General features: G+C 49.4%; 1 protein-coding gene across 1 annotated transcript; it reads left to right on the top strand.

Annotated features, from left to right (window-relative positions):
- Window positions 1-7,724: 7,724 nt before the first annotated feature.
- LOC128324171 (ammonium transporter Rh type A-like) lies at window positions 7,725-10,413 on the top strand. The gene has a single exon (XM_053248388.1). The coding sequence runs from the start codon at window positions 7,725-7,727 to the stop codon at window positions 9,144-9,146; it is 1,422 nt and encodes a 473-aa protein (XP_053104363.1). The 3' UTR covers window positions 9,147-10,413.
- Window positions 10,414-19,404: the final 8,991 nt, after the last annotated feature.

Genomic DNA, 19,404 nt, shown 5'->3' with positions numbered 1-19,404 from the left:
TTCAACTTAGCCTTTACGGTCTCTCAGTGGTGCATTCATTAGTGTTGGGAATTCTCTCTGGTAGGAGAAACCCTTTCTCATTATAGCATAGTGCACAGAGGCACAACACGGCGGAATTTAGTTAAGCATGCGTGTATGCTAAGAGTAAAGTAACTTGGAGCGAGTTCATAGTTTCAAATCAATATATATGGTATTTATTAGAGAACTCCATTCTAGATAGGAAAGTGAGGAGTTAGGATCTCTAATCTATCTATCTAGCTGGATACAGATGGATTCTGCATCTCTGCACACATGGTGCAGGGTAGAGGAGCTTGCATGTTGCAAGGTAGAAGGAACAGAAAGGGAAGGGAGAGAAAGGAAGTGGCTGAAAGGAAGTGTCCCTAAGAGTAGCAATCTACATTCCAAACGGATAGTGTCAGAGCCATAGAGAAGGGATGACCAATGTCTTGACCCTCTAGCCCTCTGACTCACTAGTCTGTTCTCCACTGTCTTTGAGACAAGAGACAGGACAAAGTCCTTCACTTCCAACCATTAGATAGATAGATAGATAGAAGCAGTCATAAGATATGGTGGAGATGAAAGAGTTACTCTAAGCTTCTAATGATAGCTGCAATTCTTTTTTGGTTATATCTCCAGTCATAAAGACAAGGAGAGACTTTGTCCTCTTGCATTTCCTAGACAGAGAGCAGTAAAGTCAAGACCTTTGCCTCCTCCTTTTAAAAATTGTAGCTTTAATAAATTCAAAGATAGCCCTGTGCAGACATCAGATTAGGAGGTGTGGCAGTGCCCGTTGGCCCTCGTCCTGCCCTCCATGCACTGAGCGGATCTCCTGAACAGAAGACCCAATCAATGCCTGGAAATTAGAACCCAGGAAGTGTCATCTCACACACACACACACACACACACACACACACACACACACACACCAGAATAATGCAGTGATCATCTGCACAGGGCTCATATCAGCCTATAAGGGGACAGAAGGTAATAAGAAGTTATCTTGCATCTCAGAGACAAAGCCTTAGTGGGCCCTTGGAAACACATTTCCACAAGACAGCTATTCCATAAGAAAGAAGCAGCTTCCCTTTTCCTTCTTGTGTTAACAGGTGCAAGGCAACCCCATGGAGGTTTGAAAAGGAACACTGCTGGAAGGCTTCTGAGTTTGCACAGAGCTGTTCCTATTCAGAGACAGGCAAGTAAGGCTACAAAGGAAGAGGGGGCGGGATCCGGAAGTGGGGGAAAGCAGTGGGGCCAGGAATGGAAGGTGCAAATGCTGCAGTGTGCACAATCAGCAAAAAAAAGCCTTGATGTGCACAATCAGCAAAAAAAAAAAAGCTGCAGTGTGTACAGTATATACAGGACTGTGCACTTCGGCAGGCTATGTACATTGGCTCACGTACTATGCATCCAAGAGCAGGGCATATGCACTGGTTCTGTGTGAGTCTAAACTCCATCCATGCTGTTAGTGAGCACAGAGAAGCTCTGGTGACTCTGTCAGCCCGTAGTGACGCTTCTCCCAGTAGAAAAGGTGGAGGAATTGAGGCTGCAGCCCCGACACAATTCTTAGTCACCACAGCACCGCTCTGTGCTCGCTAGCAGCATGGACAGAGCTTGGAAATGCACTGAGCCAACATGTGTGCTGGTCTGGAATTAGAGAGGTGTTGTAAGCCATCATCTCCATTAGGAAAATGTGCACATTTTTTCTCATTTCACATTCGCAGCATCTGTTCTGCAAATGTTACTACTTGCACAGTTTATTCTTGTTCCACTCATCATAGGGAAGGGCAAGGAGCGATGCAGAGCCGCAGCTAGGGTGCCTCTACTCACCCATTTTTTTTTATATATATATATATATATATATATATATATATATATATATATATATATAGAGAGAGAGAGAGAGAGAGAGAGAGAGAGAGAGAGAGAGAGAGAGAATGGATTGTATATGTCCATACTGCTGAATCACCAGCAAAGCCCAAGCATGGGGGATGAGGTGGAAAAGGGTAAACTTGGCTTGGAGCTCCACAGAAAGAGAGGCAGCTGCCTTCTACCACGTAGATCAGGATTGTCTACAGTGACTGGCAGTGGCTCTCCAAAGTTCCAGGCAGGGGTCTTTCCCAGCCCTACCTGAGTGTTTTCCAGATTACACACTGGAACGTACTCAGACTGTAGCCTCTCAGTGCCCCTCCACAGGCAGAGAGCGATGCTGATGGAGGCCCATGTCCGGCTGCTGCTGTGGCGCCCTGGCCCAACCCCCCACCCCCGCATCTGACATTAGATGCACGGCATGGTCTCGTTCCCAAAGGGGGCTGCACAGCCCCATTTTGAAGGGAGATTGGCTCATGCTGTGTTGGCAGCGTGGGCTGGAGTGACCTCCCCTGCCTTTAAAGGCAGGGAGAGCCGTTCTGACCACGCTGCCAATGCAGCGCAGGCCATTCTCCCTCCCCAACGGGGCTGTGCTGTGCGGCCCCATTTGAGAGGGAGATTGGCCTGCGCTGCATTGGCAGCGTGGTTAGAACGGCTCTCCCTGCTTTTAAAGGCAGGGAGAGTCACTCTGGCCCGCGTTGCTAATGCAGCACGGAACGATGTTGTTTCCAAACGGGGCCACATGGCCCAGTTTGGGAGTGAAATGATGCCCGTCGTGTCTGATGTCAGATGTGGGGGGCGTGTCGGGGCCACAAGGCACGGCCCCTGATTGGTGGCAGCCTGGGTTCTTTGAACCCATTTGCCCAATGGTGGCTCCGCCCCTGCCCCTCCATATTGCCTGTGTTTCCACATTGGTGTTGCTGCGTTGTAAGCAGGGTGTGTTCACATTTCCCATGCCTTGATTCAAATTTTAATGATGCGTTTTCCCCTACAGTGTTGCAAATGTGCTGCAGGAAAGTAGCTGTATTTTTCCGTTGTAGTGAGCCTTGCCCCGCATTTTATTCACTGTAGCGTTTTGCAGTGTGGGCAGTTCTTCTCTCCCTACCCTTGCTTCCTCCGTCCCCTTTGCCTTGGGGAGAGAAACAGGCAGGGAGAAATCTTGGCACCCCACACCTCCCTCCTCCTCCACTTGCTTCCAATATAACTGGAGCTTCTCAACACAGAAGGGGAGGGAGGAGATCGGAGGGGTTTTATTATTATTTTTCCACCAGGGTTCTTTTGCGCATTCCCCTTTTAATTTGCTGCTTTGGCCAGAGACTCATACTAGTGCAGCTGAGCAGCTTTCTGAATCCAACCTTTTTGCGTGCACTTTTTACTGAAGAGGAAGCCCATTGAACTAAATCATTTACTTCTGTGAAATCCCACTTGCTTAAGAGCTTCCCCATCTCTTACAACTTTTAAAAAGGCAGTCAAGACACATTTGTTCACCCAAGCTTTTAATGAGATACTGTTTTAATTGATTGATGATTTTTAATAGTTTTAACATTGTTTTAAATTTTAAATTGTTGCTATGTTTTAATTTGTTGTTTTTATTGTTTTGTTGTAAACTGCCCAGAGACTTGCGTTTTGGGCAGTATACAAATAAGTTAAATAAATAAATAATAAATACTACAAGGCAAAGGGCAGGGAGAGAGAACAGTCACTTACTTAAAAGGAAGCCCATTGAACTGAATCAGATTCAGAATCATTATGGTCAGTGACCAAATAAGCACTACAGCATAAAACAATACAATAACAGAAGTAAAAATTTAAAAACCAGTTAGCAGACACCTTATTTTCCATGCCTCCGAACAAAAACAAGCAATCATATGGGTGACTTCTTCATGCTTATCTTCTAAAAAATAAACAATAACATGTTCCTCAGACCAATCCAAGTGTTTCTTTTGATAGGGATCGATCTGAATAGAATGGGTTATATCATAAAAAGGACAGTTGAACAAAATATGTGCTAATGTTTCCACCTCAGCAGCTCCATATGGGCACAAACGTTCCTCCAAGGGGGTCCCTCAAAATCTGCCCTCCAAAACAGCTGAAGAGAGGACATTAAAACGGGCTTGAGAAAAGACCCTCCTCAGCCTGAGTGTAGGCAAGTGTAAAAGGTATGCAGCTGGCCTTGGGTAATTGGGAAGCCAAGATAATTATATCTAGAAGAAATCAGGCTAAGGTCACTCTGCTTTTCTATGTCTCTTACCCTCTGTGTAATGATTTGGGGTTTTTTGCCTGATCATAATTTAACGATTGTATATATTGCCCCGAGAGGCCACAATTACCCAAGGTGTCATGTCTATCCCTCAGGAACTGACTCATGATTCATTGACCAGGGGCGTAGCCCGCCCCCTGCATCTGACGTCAGATGCAGAGGATAACCACACCCCTGCCTGCAACCTTGGAGAAGCAGCTGCCAGTCTGTGGAGACAATACTGAGCTGGATGGACCAAGGGTCTGACTCAGTATATGGCCGCTTCCTATGCAGTCTCCCCTCCAAATGGAAACCAAGCTGGACCCTGCTTAGCAAAGGGGACAGTTCATGTCTGCTACCACAAGACCAGCTCTCCTTCCTGGGGTGGGGGGCCTGGCCTGCACTGCAAATGCACTACCACAAGGAACCGAGCCTCAACTTCAGCTCATGTTTGAGAATGTCCGTGCAAATGTATTCCTCACGATCCCTCCATCTGTATGGCATGCCTCTAGCTCTGATAAGATCTTATAAGTTTTGCTGGAGCAACTTAGAACCAGTGCTAGAACTGAACTAGTTACTTTCCCAAGAGGAAGTTGCTGGCTCAGACTCCCCTCCGGAGCAGGAAGTTCTAGGACGTGCAGCTTGGGAAACAGGGGGAATCAAGGGGGCCGTGTTTTCTCCAGACAACAGGTCCAAGAATTCCTGAGTTCCTGTTGGGCTTTCCTGAGCTCAGGCATGTGGTGCCAGTGGTGCTAACAGGATGCCACATCTGTCTGGCGGCAGAAGGGAGGGACAAAGCTCTTGATCATTCAGGGACACCAAGTTCTCAGCAGCACACAGTGCTGCTGATAGGATTTGCAGCCCTCAGAAAACATATATGTGGGTCAGTGAGTCAGACCTCTGGTCTCCAGAGCATGGGGGTTGTGGAGGCGAGGTGCACAGGGACGGAGGAGCACCAGCACCTCTGGCTGTTGGGGGTGGCCACGGCCATGGGGGCTGTCATGGAGACACTGGAGAGCACCTTCACTTCTGGATTCGCAACGACTGTCCATGACTGCCCCAGAGGGTATCGATCAGGGGCTTCAAACTGTGGCCCTGCAGTTGATGTTGGCCTACAAATAACCCCCAGTCACAATGGCCAGTAGTCAGGGAAGATGGGAGTTGTAGGCCATCATTCGCAGGCGGGCCACAGTTTGAGACTCTGGGTGTGGTCAGCCTGACACTAGATCCCAGGGAGAGGGAATCTGAGGGACCATGAACGTTGGCACATTATGCAAGGGCGTAGCCATGCGCCCCATAGTGATTGTGGGGGAGCTGATGTGCCATTGTAGCTTGCGTGCACACAATCTGGCTGGGAAATCCACAGGCTGTAGGGGTTGCACAAACAGAAGTCTAGCTTCTCAATGCGTTCGATTCTGTCTCTGGTTAATGTTTAATGCCCCTGAGGAAAGGTCAGCGGCAACAAGGCCTTAAGAGCAGAGTTCAGCCCAGGGCGCCGGATGCAGAAGGCAGCAGACTGGTTTTTCTCGCAGGGCCTTGTGAAATGGCTTTTAAAAACTGCTCCCCCCCACCCCTGCTCACCACCCAGCCCTATAGCACAAGCACCTCAGTCCAGTAATGGAACCTTGAGGTGGAATAGGGGGGCGGGAGGGGGTGGGTGTCATGCCGCATTTTACAGGTTTTTGTAAAATGGTATTGCGTCCTAATAGCTGCTGCTTACACCCTGGTTTGCATTTCAACGTGAAGGTTTATCCCATCCTCATTCCAAAAAGTGCCTGTTGAACATTCCAGGTGCTTCACATATCAGTATTTGTTACAGCCACTCAATCTGGATTTCGCCCCAATGGAAGGGCTGTCTTGAAGCAAGCTATCTGGACAGCACACAGACGGTCTTTCACTCCTGGTTTTTACAGGCTGCTTTTTCAACTCTGGAAACGGCATGCACAGTTTTAAAACTGCAGAATGGGAGGGGGGGGGCGGGAGGTAATAGAACAGCAAATACTAATGATAAAAAAGAGCCTCAGGTAGAAGCAGCTCAGTCGACCCGAGGTCTGCCTATTTTGTTTAGGTTTAAAAAAACCCTCATGTTTGTAGAGTTCTTACAGAGAACAGAGATGGATTCCTCCTCACCCATATCTAAAGGCAGATTGCTCCAAGGCAGAGAAGCAGGTGGTTTGCTGCCACAAATGCCCTGCTTCTTGAGGAGGGGAGCTGGTCTTGTGGTAGCAAGCCTGAATTGTCCCCTTTGCTAAGCAGGGTCTGCCCTGGTTTGAATCTGAATGGGAGACTACATGTGAGCACAGGAAGATCTTCCCCTTAGGGGATGGGGCCACTCTGGGAAGTGCGCCTGCCTGCTTGCATGCAGAAGGTTCCAAGTTCCCTCCCTGGCATCTCCTGAAAGGACTGGGAGAGACTCCTGCTTGCAACCTTGGAGAAGCCGCTGCCAGTCAGTGTAGACAACACTGTGCTAAATGGACCAAGGGTCTGACTCGGTAGGAGGCAGCTTCCTATGTTCCTCACTCTCTGTGTTCTTCTAACCTCTCGCAACAAAGGCACATGAAGCAGCAGGCCTTGGTGACCTGACCACAGCTAGCACCTGTGTGCTGATACAGGGAGAGGCCCTCAACTCTGTGACTAAGCTGAGTGCCATCTATTAACAACTGCAGAGACATATTGCACTAAAAACAGATTAGGGCAGGTCCTACGACTGGCACTTGAGGAGGAGATGCATCCTCCCCAAGTTTGGGAGATGGGCACTTTCTTGTTTAAAGCAGAGTTGCCAGAACCTAAGGGGTATACTCGTGGGTCAAATGGGCCGTAAGCCAGAATTTGGCCTTTTTAAAGCCAAATCTGGCCACCTAGGTTTAAAGTAAAGTTGTGCCCTCGAGTCGGTGTCGACTCCTGGCGTCCACAGAGCCCTGTGGTTTTCTTTGGTAGAATACAGGAGGGGTTTACCATTGCCTCCTCCCACGCAGTGTGAGATGATGCCTTTCAGCATCTTCCTATATTGCTGCTGCCCAATATAGGTGTTTCCCATAGTCTGGGAAAGATACCAGCGGGGATTCAAACCAGCAGCCTCTGGCTTGCTATTCAAGTCATTTCTCCTCTGTGCCATTAGGTAAACAATAATTAAAAAACCAAGGTCAGGGGGGAAGTGATTGTCTGCTACATGGCAGCTGGGGGTGGGTGCTTTCCCTGCTACCTCATTAAAGAGCTGGAGGACAGCTGTTGGGTAGGATGGAGCCCCCCTCTGCCCAGCTGCCACTTAGCAGACAATCACTCCACACACACACACACACACACACACACACACACACACACACACACTTTGCTTTTTATCCACACACAGTTGGTAAACAGAGCACCCACGTGTCACCACCTACTCAGGTACTGATTGTGTGAACTACCCTAATCTGGTTTTAGTGCAGTGTGCCTATGCAGCTGTTTCGGATATTGTGTGAACAGCCCTATTGTCTGGGAAGGCCCTAAGCCAACAGCAAGGCAGAAGAGGTCTTTGAATGGCCTCTGGGGGCACAGAGCTTGCCTGTGCATTGGCCAAGGTTGTGGTTTTCTTCTTTCTTGTTCTGTGCAGGATCCCCTCGGCCTATCCTGGTGGACAATGTCCATGGTGTTCTCAACCAGCCTCCGCTGCCGCTTGCCTGTCCTGCTTTTCCTCTTCCAGGGAATTCTGGTGCTGTTCTTTGTCCTCTTTGTCAGATACGACGAGCACACAGACCCTGCCTCCCAGCCCACCCATGCCAGCCCAGGGGCCAACCAGCTCTACGCCTTCTTCTCGCTCTTCCAGGACATACAGCTGATGCTGTTGGTCGGGCTGGGCCTTCTGCTGGCTTTCATGAAGGGCTACGGGCTCAGCGCTGTGGCCTACAACTTCCTGATGGCCAACTTCTCCACCCAGTGGGCCTTGCTTGTGCAAGGATTCGTGCACCACTACCACCAAGGGAAAGTCTCCATCGGCCTCTACAACATCCTCACCGCCGAATTCGCAGCTGTGACCGTCATGATCTCCGCAGGGGCCGTCCTGGGTCGGACGAGCGCCCTTCAGCTTCTTCTCATGGCCCTGTGTGAGATTCCTCTCTATGTGGCCTGTGAGTGGATCATCTTGAGCTACTTCCAGGCTGTGGATGTGGGAGGAAGCATCACGCTTCATATCTTCGCTTGCTATTTCGGGCTGGGCGTCTCCATCGCCCTCTACCGGCCAGGCCTGAGGCTGGGACACCCCAAGGAGGCACCCTCTTATGCCTCTGATCTGCTCTCCTTGCTAGGGACCATGTTCCTCTGGGTCTTCTGGCCCAGTTTTGTGGCTGCTCTGGCCCACCCAGGGGACGCCCAGCATAGGGCAGTTCTCCACACGTGGATTACCCTCAGTGGCAGTGCTTTGACCTCCTTTGCTACCTCTAGCCTCCTGGAGAAGAAGGGCAAGCTCAGTTTGAGCCACCTGCAGAATGCCACGTTGGCCGGAGGTGTGGCCATTGGCGCCGTGGCAGACATGATCCTTACTCCCTCTGGAGCATTCATCTTGGGCATCGTCTCCTCTCTGATCTGCATCCTTGGCTTCAAATACCTGACGCCATTCTTGGCCAACCGGCTCCACATCCAGGACCAATGTGGCATCCACAACCTCCACGGCCTGCCAGGCATCGCTGGTGCAGTAGGCAGCATTGCGGCCATCTTGTTAGTCCCCGACGAGGCCTACGGACTCCAGCTTCACCAAGTGTTCCCTGCCCGGGCTCCACCTCTGGGAAACGCCACCCTAGAGACCATCTCGGCGGGGGAGCACCTGGCAAGGAGCACCTCGGAGCAGGCTCTCTATCAGGGTGCAGCGCTTGGTGTCTCCTTCATCATGTCCCTGGCAGGGGGCTGCCTCACAGGGTTGGTTTTGAAGCTGCCCTTTTTAGCCCAGCCACCTGATGAACTCTGCTTTGATGATGCTCTTTACTTTAAGATCCAGGCGCCAACAGAGATCTTGAGCATGGATCAGTCTTGCGGGGACACCCACCTGCCACTGAAGGACAGTGTTTGACCAGTTTCTCTGCTGGTGCAGGCAAAGAAGAAATGCAGCAGCACCTCTCTCGGTGATCTAGCAGAATTCAGTGGCTGCCATACTGTGCAATGGTCCATCAGCCTAGCGATTCTGCATGCAGACCAGTTGAGCAAATGCAACATTTGCACAAATGATTTTACGTGAGAGCAAGTCCATTGTTCGCAACGGGCTTACTCTTGAGCGGCATCAATTGCACAAATGTTGCATCTGCACAACTGGCATGCGTGCATCACTAGGCTGGCGAAGCATCATGGTAGCCTACTCCGCTGTCAGGAACGCAAATGTTGTAAACAGCACATCCCATTCCTCCTCCAGGGCAGGTGAGAATTTGACCCAAGCCCCATCCCTGTGGGTAGCAACTGGCCTATCTACCCCCAGCACAGCACCCACCCCTTCAGTGGCTGCTCCTGGTGTCTATCTTGTGTTTCTGCATCAACTTTTGGCCCTCCTGCAGAGGTTGGCCTACAACTCCCCACATCCCTAACTACTACTGGCCTCTGTGGCTGGGGATTATGGGGATTTTGCCGTTCAAAAACTGCTGGAGGGGCCAAATTGTGCAGCCCTGGGTTAGATTATAGGGAATCAAAGAACTTGACAAATGGAGCAAAATACACTATACGGCACAGATGTATATACCACAGACGTATACACCACTTTTTATATACCACTTTTATATAAACACAGATTTATATACCACTTTCAACCCAAGTTCTCAAAGTGGTTCACACGGTACTCTCATTTGAGGGTGTGAGCAGAAATAGCTTCCATGGCAGTCTCTAAAAGCCAGCTCTTGGTGCAAGAGGATTACAGGCTGACATCTGGAACTGGGGGGTTCAGACGGGGAACGTGTGGGGAGCAGCTCCTCACTTACCTTTGGAGTGGTGGGAGGGAGAGAGGAAGATACTTTGGGGAGGAGAAAATATGTTTTGGGGGAGTTCAATAAGATGAGTGGGAGGGGGACGCCTTAAATGCATAAGGAGGGGCCACACCCCAATCCAGAGCAAAATTCTGCAGACGCTGCATCCCCACAGGCGGGGTCTTCTTGAGCAGCAGAACATAATGGGAGGGGGGAAGCAGATTTCTCTGATATCCCCCTCTCTCCATAAGTGCTCCTTGCCTTCCAGAAATTTGTCCCTGTGAGTTGCACAACCATCAGGGACATATATTTGGAAGGCAAAGAGTACTTATGGAGGCAGGGGAGATCAGCAGAAATTGCTTCTCCCCATCCCCACTCTGCCCGCCCACCCCACTGGGCATTCTGCTGCTCTGGTTGAGTTAAAAGCAGCCTCTCCTTGCAATGAGGCAGCTTCTGTTCTGGATGTCAGCCAGTGGCTACCCCACAATTACAGAACGTTTGAATATATGAAGCTGTCATATAATCTTGAAAAGAAGCACTCAGAGACTACCTAAAAAGATCATAAGATGGTTCAATGCCATCTTTCATGGATGACAACCAGTTTCATCAATAGCCAACGTGGTGTAGTGGTGCTGGACTAGGACCTGGGGAGACCCAAGTTCAAATCCCCACTCAGCCATGAAACTAGCTGGGTGACTCTGGGCCAGTCACTTCTCTCTCAGCCTAACCTACTTCACAGGGTTGTTGTGAGGAGAAACTGAAGTATGTAGTACATTGCTCTGGGCTCTTTGGAGGAAGAGCGGGATATAAAATATAAATAATAAAATAATAATAATGGTGGGTTAGTACTGGAGAAACACAGTAAAATGGGCCATTGAAAGCAGAGCATGGATAGATTCTAAGATTCTTAAAGGGACAGGAGTTGATATATAACAAGTACGATCCTTATGGTGTGACAGAAAACCATAGTCTCTTTGGTCCTTAAGCAACACAGTCAAACTTTCTAATTTTGAAAGCTAACTGAGCTAACCAAGCTAACTGAACAAAGAGGCACCTTTTTATTTAGCACAGGGAGAGCAAGCGGCCCTATCCAGCCCCAGCAAGCACAGCATTCCTCCAGTGGTTGTTGCCTATCTTCTGTTTCTTTTTTTAGATTGGAAGCCCTTTGGGGGACAGGGAGCCATTTTATTTATTTATATCTATGTACGGGGGTGGATTACGCTTTTTTGCCGCCCATGGACGAAAAGGCTTTTGCCGCCCTTTCATCTTCTTAAAAAAGACGCTGCTGCCTGACGGGAAGGGGCGTGGTGGTGGTCGCAGTGGCTGCGGGGAGAGGGGTGAGGGGAAAGTTCCCCCTTTTGCTCTCTAAAAACAGGATGGGGCATGGTGTTGGCTGCGGGGAGCATGGGGGGAGGTTAGGAGGGGAGGGTTCCCAATTTTACCATTCTTAACGTCGCCCCTGCTACCCCCAGAGAGGGGCGGCAACATTTGAGGAATGCAAAATTTGCCACTCCTCAAATTTGGCCGCCGTAGGCAAATGCCTCCTCTGCCTCTCTGTTAACCCGCCACTGTCTATGTAAACCACTTTGGGAACTTTTTGTTGAAAAGTGGTATATAAATATCAGTAGTAGTAGTAGTAGTAGTAGTAGTAATGAATTTTAATTAAATTTAAGTTTTAATTGTAAACTGCCCAAAGATTTTAATGGGGTGGTATATAAATACGATAAATACTTAATAAATTACTGTTCTGCTATTTTTCAGTCCATATGATTTCCAGAGTAGATCTTTTTAAGGACAGACATTCTCACTTCCCTGCTATTACAATTCTGCATATTAAAGCACTCACCAATGAAAGCATTCATAAAGCAGTCCACCATCTTAAAATAATAAACAAACTTACAATCTTTTCAGTTAGTCTCTGAGTGCTATCTGTTTCTTGACAAGTGTTTCATTACATTTGACTAGCACAGCTAATCAAATAGAAGAACCTCTGCTGTTGTATATCTCTTGTTTCATCGTGATCTGCATTTGCAGTTTTGATTCTATATTGTGATACAAGTTTTATTGGATACAGTATTCACAAACTAACATACATCATTTCTACATTGGCAATAAATTGTACATGTTCTGATGACTTTGGCAATATCTTTCCTCCCGATATTGTTCATTAAGCTGCTCTATACTGAGTCAGACCATTGGTCCATTTAGCCTAGCCTTGTCTGCTCTGATTGGCAGCAACTCTCAGACATTGATCCTTTCCTATCAGCTGCCACCTGGTCCTTTTAACTGAATATGACAGGTACGGAACCTGGGGTTTCTGCATGCAAAGCAGGTGCTGAGTCTGCCGCTGAGCTACAGCCCTCCACAAAATTTTGCCTTTAGAAAGAGAGTTGGTCTTGTGATAAGGTAAGATAAAGTGTGCCGTCAAGTCAATTTCGAGCTCTGTGCTTTTCTTTGGTAGAATACAGGAGGGGTTTCCCATTGCCTCCTCCCACACAGTATGAGCGGATGCCTTTCACCATTTTCCTATGTCGCTGCTGCCTGATATAGTACCCGCAGGGATTCGAACTGGCAACCTTCTGCTTGTTAGTCAAGCATTTCCTGGCTGCACCACTTAAGGTGATGGTCTTGTGGAAGCAAGCATGAATTGTCCCCTTTGCTAAGCAGGGCCTGCCCTGGTTTGCATTTGAATGGGAGACTGCATGCGTGAGCACTGTAAAATATTCCCCTTAGAGGCCACTCTGGAAGAGCATTTGCCTGCTTGCATGTGGAAGGTCCCAGATTCCTTCCCTGGCAGCATCTCCAGATAGAGCTTCCTGTCTGCAACCTTGGAGAAGCCTCTGCCAGTCTGTGTAGACAATACTGAGCTAGATGGACCAGTGGTCTGACTCAGTATATGGCAGCTTCCTATGTTCCTAGTTTGACCTCGTGCCTGCAAGGAACATCTTGTGCTTTCTGGCAACAGAACTGTGAATTTATTGTCGCCTTTTTTCTTTAACTGCTCTTGAGATCAGGGGTTCTTCCCACCATGCATCCCCAAATATTGCTGACTGGACTACAACTCCCATTATCCCCAGCCACAATGGCCAAAGGCCAACGACATCTGGGGACCCAAAGTTGGAAACCCTGGCTTTCGGTGTTTATAGTTCAGGCCTGGGACCTGCCTGGGGCTTTGGCTCTGCTGCCCAAAGCAAAGCCTGCATTATTTGGGGAGCGGGGCTCATGCCGCATCTAGCACCCACTGACCCACTTTCAGCTCTGAAAATATTATCTATCTATCTATCTAATTTGTACACCGCCCTAAATTTTCATCTCTGGGCGGTTAACAGTAGCATAAAACAAGTTAAAAACATATACAAAGACTAAAAAAATATTTAACAATTGAAAAATAAACCAGAAATTAAAACCTAAAAATTTAGGAAGCTGAGAAAGCTTGGGCGAAAAGATGGGTGCTGGTGCAGGGAGCAAGAGACATGTGGCAGTTTTTTTTAAAGTCACTAAAGATTTTTTAAAAATGTGCTTTCTCGTTTGCAGTGAAACGTCTATTTTCAAGTTCATGTTTCAGAAACGTCCTGCTGGAAAAGGCTTGTCCTAACGGGCCGGTGAGGCGGGGTGTGTGTCCAACGAGGCGCAGCTGTTTCCGGCAGTCCCCTTGTGCCCGTTTCTCCCATCCCACTCTGCCTCCGCATTAGCGAGAGCTATGCTGCCTGCAGGCCGGCCACTCATCAGGTAGAGCTGTAATCCCACACAGCCCTACCTGATGAGTGGCCAGGATGCAGGCAAAACAGCTGTAATTAATGCAGAGGTGGGGCAGGATGGGAGAAACGGGCGCCATTGGGCTGCCAGAAAGCAGGAGGCAGCTGCCCCTCGTTTGACGCCCCCGTGGCTTGTTAGGACAAGCCACCGTTGGGTAGAGGAGCATGAGGGTTGCCAGCGTTTCATTGCCAGAATGAGGGGCACAAGTTCCAGAATGAGGGTCTGGGAGGTGTATGCAGTGGTAATCAAGAGGCGGAGTATCATTGACCTATATGTCACTGAATCTACTGAATAAATGAGGGACGAATACAGCCCCTATAAGGGCCAACATTTCATCCCTGAAATGAGGGACAGCCTGCATAATGAGGGACAGTTGGCAACCCTCGGAGCATGCTGCTCTGCTCTCCACCATGGAAGCCACCTGCTGGCTCACCAGCCTACTGTGAGCTCCTTGTTTGCTTACCAGAAAGTGGTGGCCCCTCTTTGCTTTGCTTTCCCTTGCAAAGGAGATTTAGGGGGCAGGGAGGGGAGTGTGGTCATGGTGGGGATGAAGTCCTCTGGGGTCTTTCCCAGCCGGGACTGGCACCATCTCTCGGGGGCCACAGGCCCATCACCTGCCGCTGGATCCTTCCAGCTGGAAGTGCCGAGGACTCCTGCCCGGTCTGCTCTGCCCTGCCATGGGCCCTGCAGAATGGCTTCAGCTCCGCCCGGCTCCAGCTCCCCGTCCGCATGTTCTCCCTCTGGCTGCCGCAGAGATGACGCCAGTGGCGGGGAGGGGACTTTTCCCACAGCTTGGGAGGTTCTCCAGGGACTGGTCCAACGCCACCTCGGCGCCCTCTCTGCAGGAGACCCGGGAGGCTGGTTCTGCTTCCAGAAGCCACGCCGGGAGGAGAAAGGCTTCTGGAAGGCTGGTTTCGCCACGGCGTCCCCCTGCTTGGCATCATGCCACGTGCAAGCGAAGGCCCCAGGGCGAGGCCGTTGTGGCATATAATCACAAACAGACTCTCGAGAGGCCTGTGTTTGTTTTGCCACTTGCCAGAATAAAATATGGCTCGGATGCTGACAAAGGAACACCAGGGCAGAGGCCTCCTCCCCTCAAAAGAACATCCTACGCTGGGAAAATAATCTGTCTCCTCTCAGAGCAGGAAGGAGAAATCTTGTCGTGGCCAAGGAAAGAGGGGTCTTCCTTAAGCCCACAGAGTACCTATGCCACACAGAGCTTTGTGTGGCATAGGAAGCTGCCTCATACTGAGTCAGGCCCTTGGGCCATCTAGCTCAGTATTGCCTACACAGACTGGCAGAGGCTTCTCCAAGGTTGCAGGCAGGAGTCTCTCCCAGCCCTACCTGGAGATGCTGCCCGGGATTGAACCTGGGACCTTCTGCATGCAAAGCAGACGCTCTTCCACTAAGCTACGGCCCTATCCCTGAAGGGGAACCTCATACAGCACTCACATTTAGTCTCCCATCCAAATGCAAACCAAGGTGGTCTCTGCTTAGCCAATTATGTTCACTACCACAAGACCAGCTCTCCTCCCTGGTCATGCTAGTGAGGAGCAGCTCCTGTAAAAAGGAACATAGGGAGCTGCCCTATACTGAGTCAGACCCTTGGTCCATCTAGCTCAATATTGTCTATACAGACTGGCAGCGGCTTCTCCAAGGTGGCAGGCAACTGCTTGATGTTTTAAAAAGTGGGGCCCCATGGGGTGAAACAGAGGGATTAATCTGCTGAAACTGTTTATATATTGTCGGACTACATGAATCTACCCACATGACAAGAGCTTTCAAAGAGGTCTGCCTGCTTGTTCTGTTACCCACTGAGACCAGGCTTACAGTCCTGTGGGAGAGGGCCTTCTCTGTGGTGGCCCCCATATTATGGAACTTCCACCCATTTGGGATCTGCTTGGCTCCTTTGCTCTTTGCTTTTTTCACTGGAAGCTTTGTTCTTCCAGCTGGCTTTTAGAAAATGCTGTAAGTGATTGGATTTCCTGATATCATTTTCATTTTCAAAAGCAGCGATGGGAAGGGGTAGATTAAGGTACAAGTAATCAATTGATTAATTAATTAATTATTGAACTACTTAATTACTTGATTACTTAAATTATCAATCCAATCCAATCCATCTGTCTATCTGTCTAACAATTTTCTATACTGCACAAAACTCACGTCTCTTTGGATCAGGGCTGTGGATTACGGGGAGGCAGTCTGCTGTGGGGCCTTTCCCTCCACACTGTGGCCCTGATTCCAATGGCCAGCTGGAGCTGTTGTTAGCCACAGGGGAGAAAATTTAGCTAATTGTAATAGGGGGCAATTTAAGTTGGGGACTCAACGTGGCCGCAGAGGATTACCTGCCTTCCCCCTTGCCACAGCTCTGGTCAAGATTTGGGCCCCTGGTTTGGGGAAGAGAAAAGGATGCCAGCTTTTCCAATCATGGGCCTCCCAGAATACACCTGCTTTGGCCCAACTGTTCCCTGCCCAGCCTCCCTGCCCTTGGCTTAAGATAGGGGTTCCCAGCCAGGGGTACTCCAAATCTGGCTGAACTACAGCTACAATCGATTGTAGCTGGCTGTGATGGGAGTTGTCGTTTAGCAACATCTGGCTGGGAACCCCTGGCCTGGGAGAAACCTGCTGCAGGCCTGCATTAAGAGCCCTGCCGGGAGGTGCATATAACTCTATGGAATAAACCAGTCAAGAGACCAACACCTACATGGAGCTCGAGTTCCACAGTCAAGGGTTCAACTGACCATTGCCTAGAAAGAACGTGGAATTGGGGGAGGCAGTGGGCAGCTGTTTTCAGGCCGCAGACAATCAGCCCTGCTTCAAACACTTTCTTTTTCTTCTTTTTAGGCATGGCCCAAGGGGTTCTCTCTGCCTTTCCTCTGTTCTGTCGCTCACACACCTGCCTGCCTGGCCCTGCTTGCCGGTCCCATCCTGTCCCATGTCCCATCCTGAACGGAATTCCTCTTGTCTGTCTGGAGCCAGGGAACGAACAGCAGATGGGCCCGCTGTGGCCGGCTCCCAAAAGAGGGCTTTCTGAGCAGAGAAGCACTCCGCAGTCGGCACAATCCAGGGGAGGTGGTGTCTGCAAAGTGGGAGGGCACAGGGGACTGATTGGCCATCCAATATGTCGCCCTGCTTGGAAGAGGGGATTATCCATCAACTGATGCACAAACTCACCAAAAAAGCAAGACCTGCAATCCAGGAGAGGAGAGCTGGTCTTGTGGCTGCAAATTCTGGGTTACGGCCCATCTGACCCACGAGTATACCCCTTAGGTTCTGGCAACAGTGGTGCCATCCTAGGTACATGAGCCTCTGGCCATTGTGGCTGGGAATGATGGGAGTCCAAGAAATTCTGGGGACCTAAGGTTGGGAACTCCTGTACTAGAGTAGAGAGAAGGTGCCTGCATTCCCTGAACGGAGGTGTAACTTTGAGAGATGCTGGACACAGCACTGAACTCTGCCGAAATACACTTCAACTCACACTAGCAAAATGAGGCATCCTCAAAAAGTCAACAAAGGGCAGGCGCAAAAAAGGACAAAATAAGGGCAGGGGCCAGGAAATAGGAAATGCCCTCAGGAGGGGCGTAGCTAGGGGTGAGTGGGCCCGTGTTCACCCTCTCCCTGGTGGCCCCTCGGAGCCTCTTGTTATTCTGTGGTATACTGCTACTGACCCTGGAAGTCCAGCAAAGCCATCAGGATGAACAATAAATTGATCATCTCAAAGAGGAGATGTGGGGAGAGTCCGATGTGGGGAGGGGATGAGTAATCTTTTCCCTCAGTGTTGTGGCCCAAACCTAACCAGCCCCAAACTAGGGATTCCCAGCCTCAAATCCTTGGAAGTTGTTGGACTACAATTCCCAGCATCCACAGCCACAATGGCTGAAGACTAGGGGTGATGGGAATTGTAGTCCAGCAACATCCAGGGACCCCCAAGAGTAGATGATGTTTAGTAGGGGACAGGGAACCATCTTATGTATTTATTTATCACTTATTTTTCTATGTAAAGCATTTTCAGAAATTTGAAGAGCAGTATATAAATAGTAGTAGTAGCAGCAGCAGTGGGCCCTGTAGCAATTGGGAACTCTGATCTACCCAAAATGACACACAGGAACCCAGAACTGCAAAAGGACATAAGAGGGCTGATTGGCTCTGCCCAAAAGCCTACCAAGGCAGAAATTTGCTTTCCAGCAGCATTCATCCAGATGTCCTTTGCCTTCAACTATTTGTCCCCAACATTCCCTATTGTGGGTATACTGCCACTGGACCTGGAAGTTCCACAATGCCATCATGATGACTAGCTGTTGATTGATCAACCATCCTCCATGAACTTGTAGAAGCTCCTTTTACAGCCATCAGACTAGTGGCCATCGCCTAGGGTTGCCATGTCCCCCAGAATTTAGGGTAGCCCCCAGATTTTGGCTCCTCCACCTGGGTGTTATATTTCACCCAGATTTACACAGATTTCAAATGCACTGCCTGGATTGCCTGGACTTTACTCTAGATCCAATCACCTGGGAGGGCAGAGGAGGAGGGGAAAGTATACATATCTGCCAAATACATGAATAAAATGCAAATTAGTTGCCACATAATTTGCATAATATGCAAATTGGGCCACCTAGATTTGGTAAGCTTGCATATGGCAACCCTTTGGCAGCAGATTCCACAAAAGACAGCAACAAAGTCCTTCCTTTCATCAGTCCTGAATCTCCTGCTGCCAGTTCTTTTCCATTCCATTTTCCATGGCCATCATTTCATTTCCAATTTCATTTTCGTCTCGCCTTGTGAGACAGGTGGAAGACATTTTCTCTCCTAATAACGTCACCAACGTCTCCCATCCCATCTTTTTCCCTAAGTGAAAGAGCCTCTGGCCACCCCGGTCCCTCCCTGGTCTCCCTTTCCTGCACTTGTCCTGCTGCTGCTGCTTTCGACAGCCTCCTCCTCCCAGCCTGGCTGGTTGCAAAGAGGCTTCCCTGAGGAGGGCGGAGAGAGGCCAGGTGCTGCTTGCTGCAGCCTTGAAGGTCGGGACGGAGGGAAACTTCACTTCATCTCCTCCTCAGCCTCCCTGGGCTGCTATTTTTGCACGACTCTCCTCCTGGCCAGTTTCCTTTTTCCGGCTGTTTTGCTCAGATGCCCTCTTGGCTCCCCTCCAGGTCTCCCCCTCCTCCCTCCGGCCTTTTCCTTCCCCCTTTCCTTCCTTCCACCTTCCGTTTCCATGACCTCACCCGTCCCTCCACGGCCATTCAAAATGTGGTCTCTCTGATGCTGGCTGCCCCTCCACCCTCGCAGTGGCAAACAAGGTACTAACAGAGGAGATGCACAAACCCTCTCCCAATTTGATCATAAAATAAAATAAAACTATTGCAATCCCAGGGGATAGACGAGTTGGTGAAAAACAGCTGGAGAAAATAACGAAATACAAGGACCGTCAGATTGAAATTGAGCGGCTCTGGAAAAAGAAAACACTAGTGGTGCCCATAGTTGTGGGTGCCCTTGGTGTAGTACCAAAAGAACTTGAACACCATCTCGACACCTTGGGCATCGATAAAATCACAACACATCAGCTACGGAAGGCCACACTATTTGGACAGCACAAACACTATGACACTACCTTTAATTTTTCTTTAGTTA

The sequence above is a fragment of the Hemicordylus capensis genome, chromosome 4 (genome assembly GCF_027244095.1).
Source record: "Hemicordylus capensis ecotype Gifberg chromosome 4, rHemCap1.1.pri, whole genome shotgun sequence".
Taxonomy (NCBI): Eukaryota; Metazoa; Chordata; class Lepidosauria; order Squamata; family Cordylidae; genus Hemicordylus; species Hemicordylus capensis.
This window is presented reverse-complemented; position numbering and strand designations above follow the sequence as displayed.

Bases quoted from the DNA above. Each gene is read 5' to 3' on its own strand.
- LOC128324171 (XM_053248388.1), top strand. From the start codon at position 7,725: ATGTCCATGGTGTTCTCAACCAGCCTCCGCTGCCGCTTGCCTGTCCTG.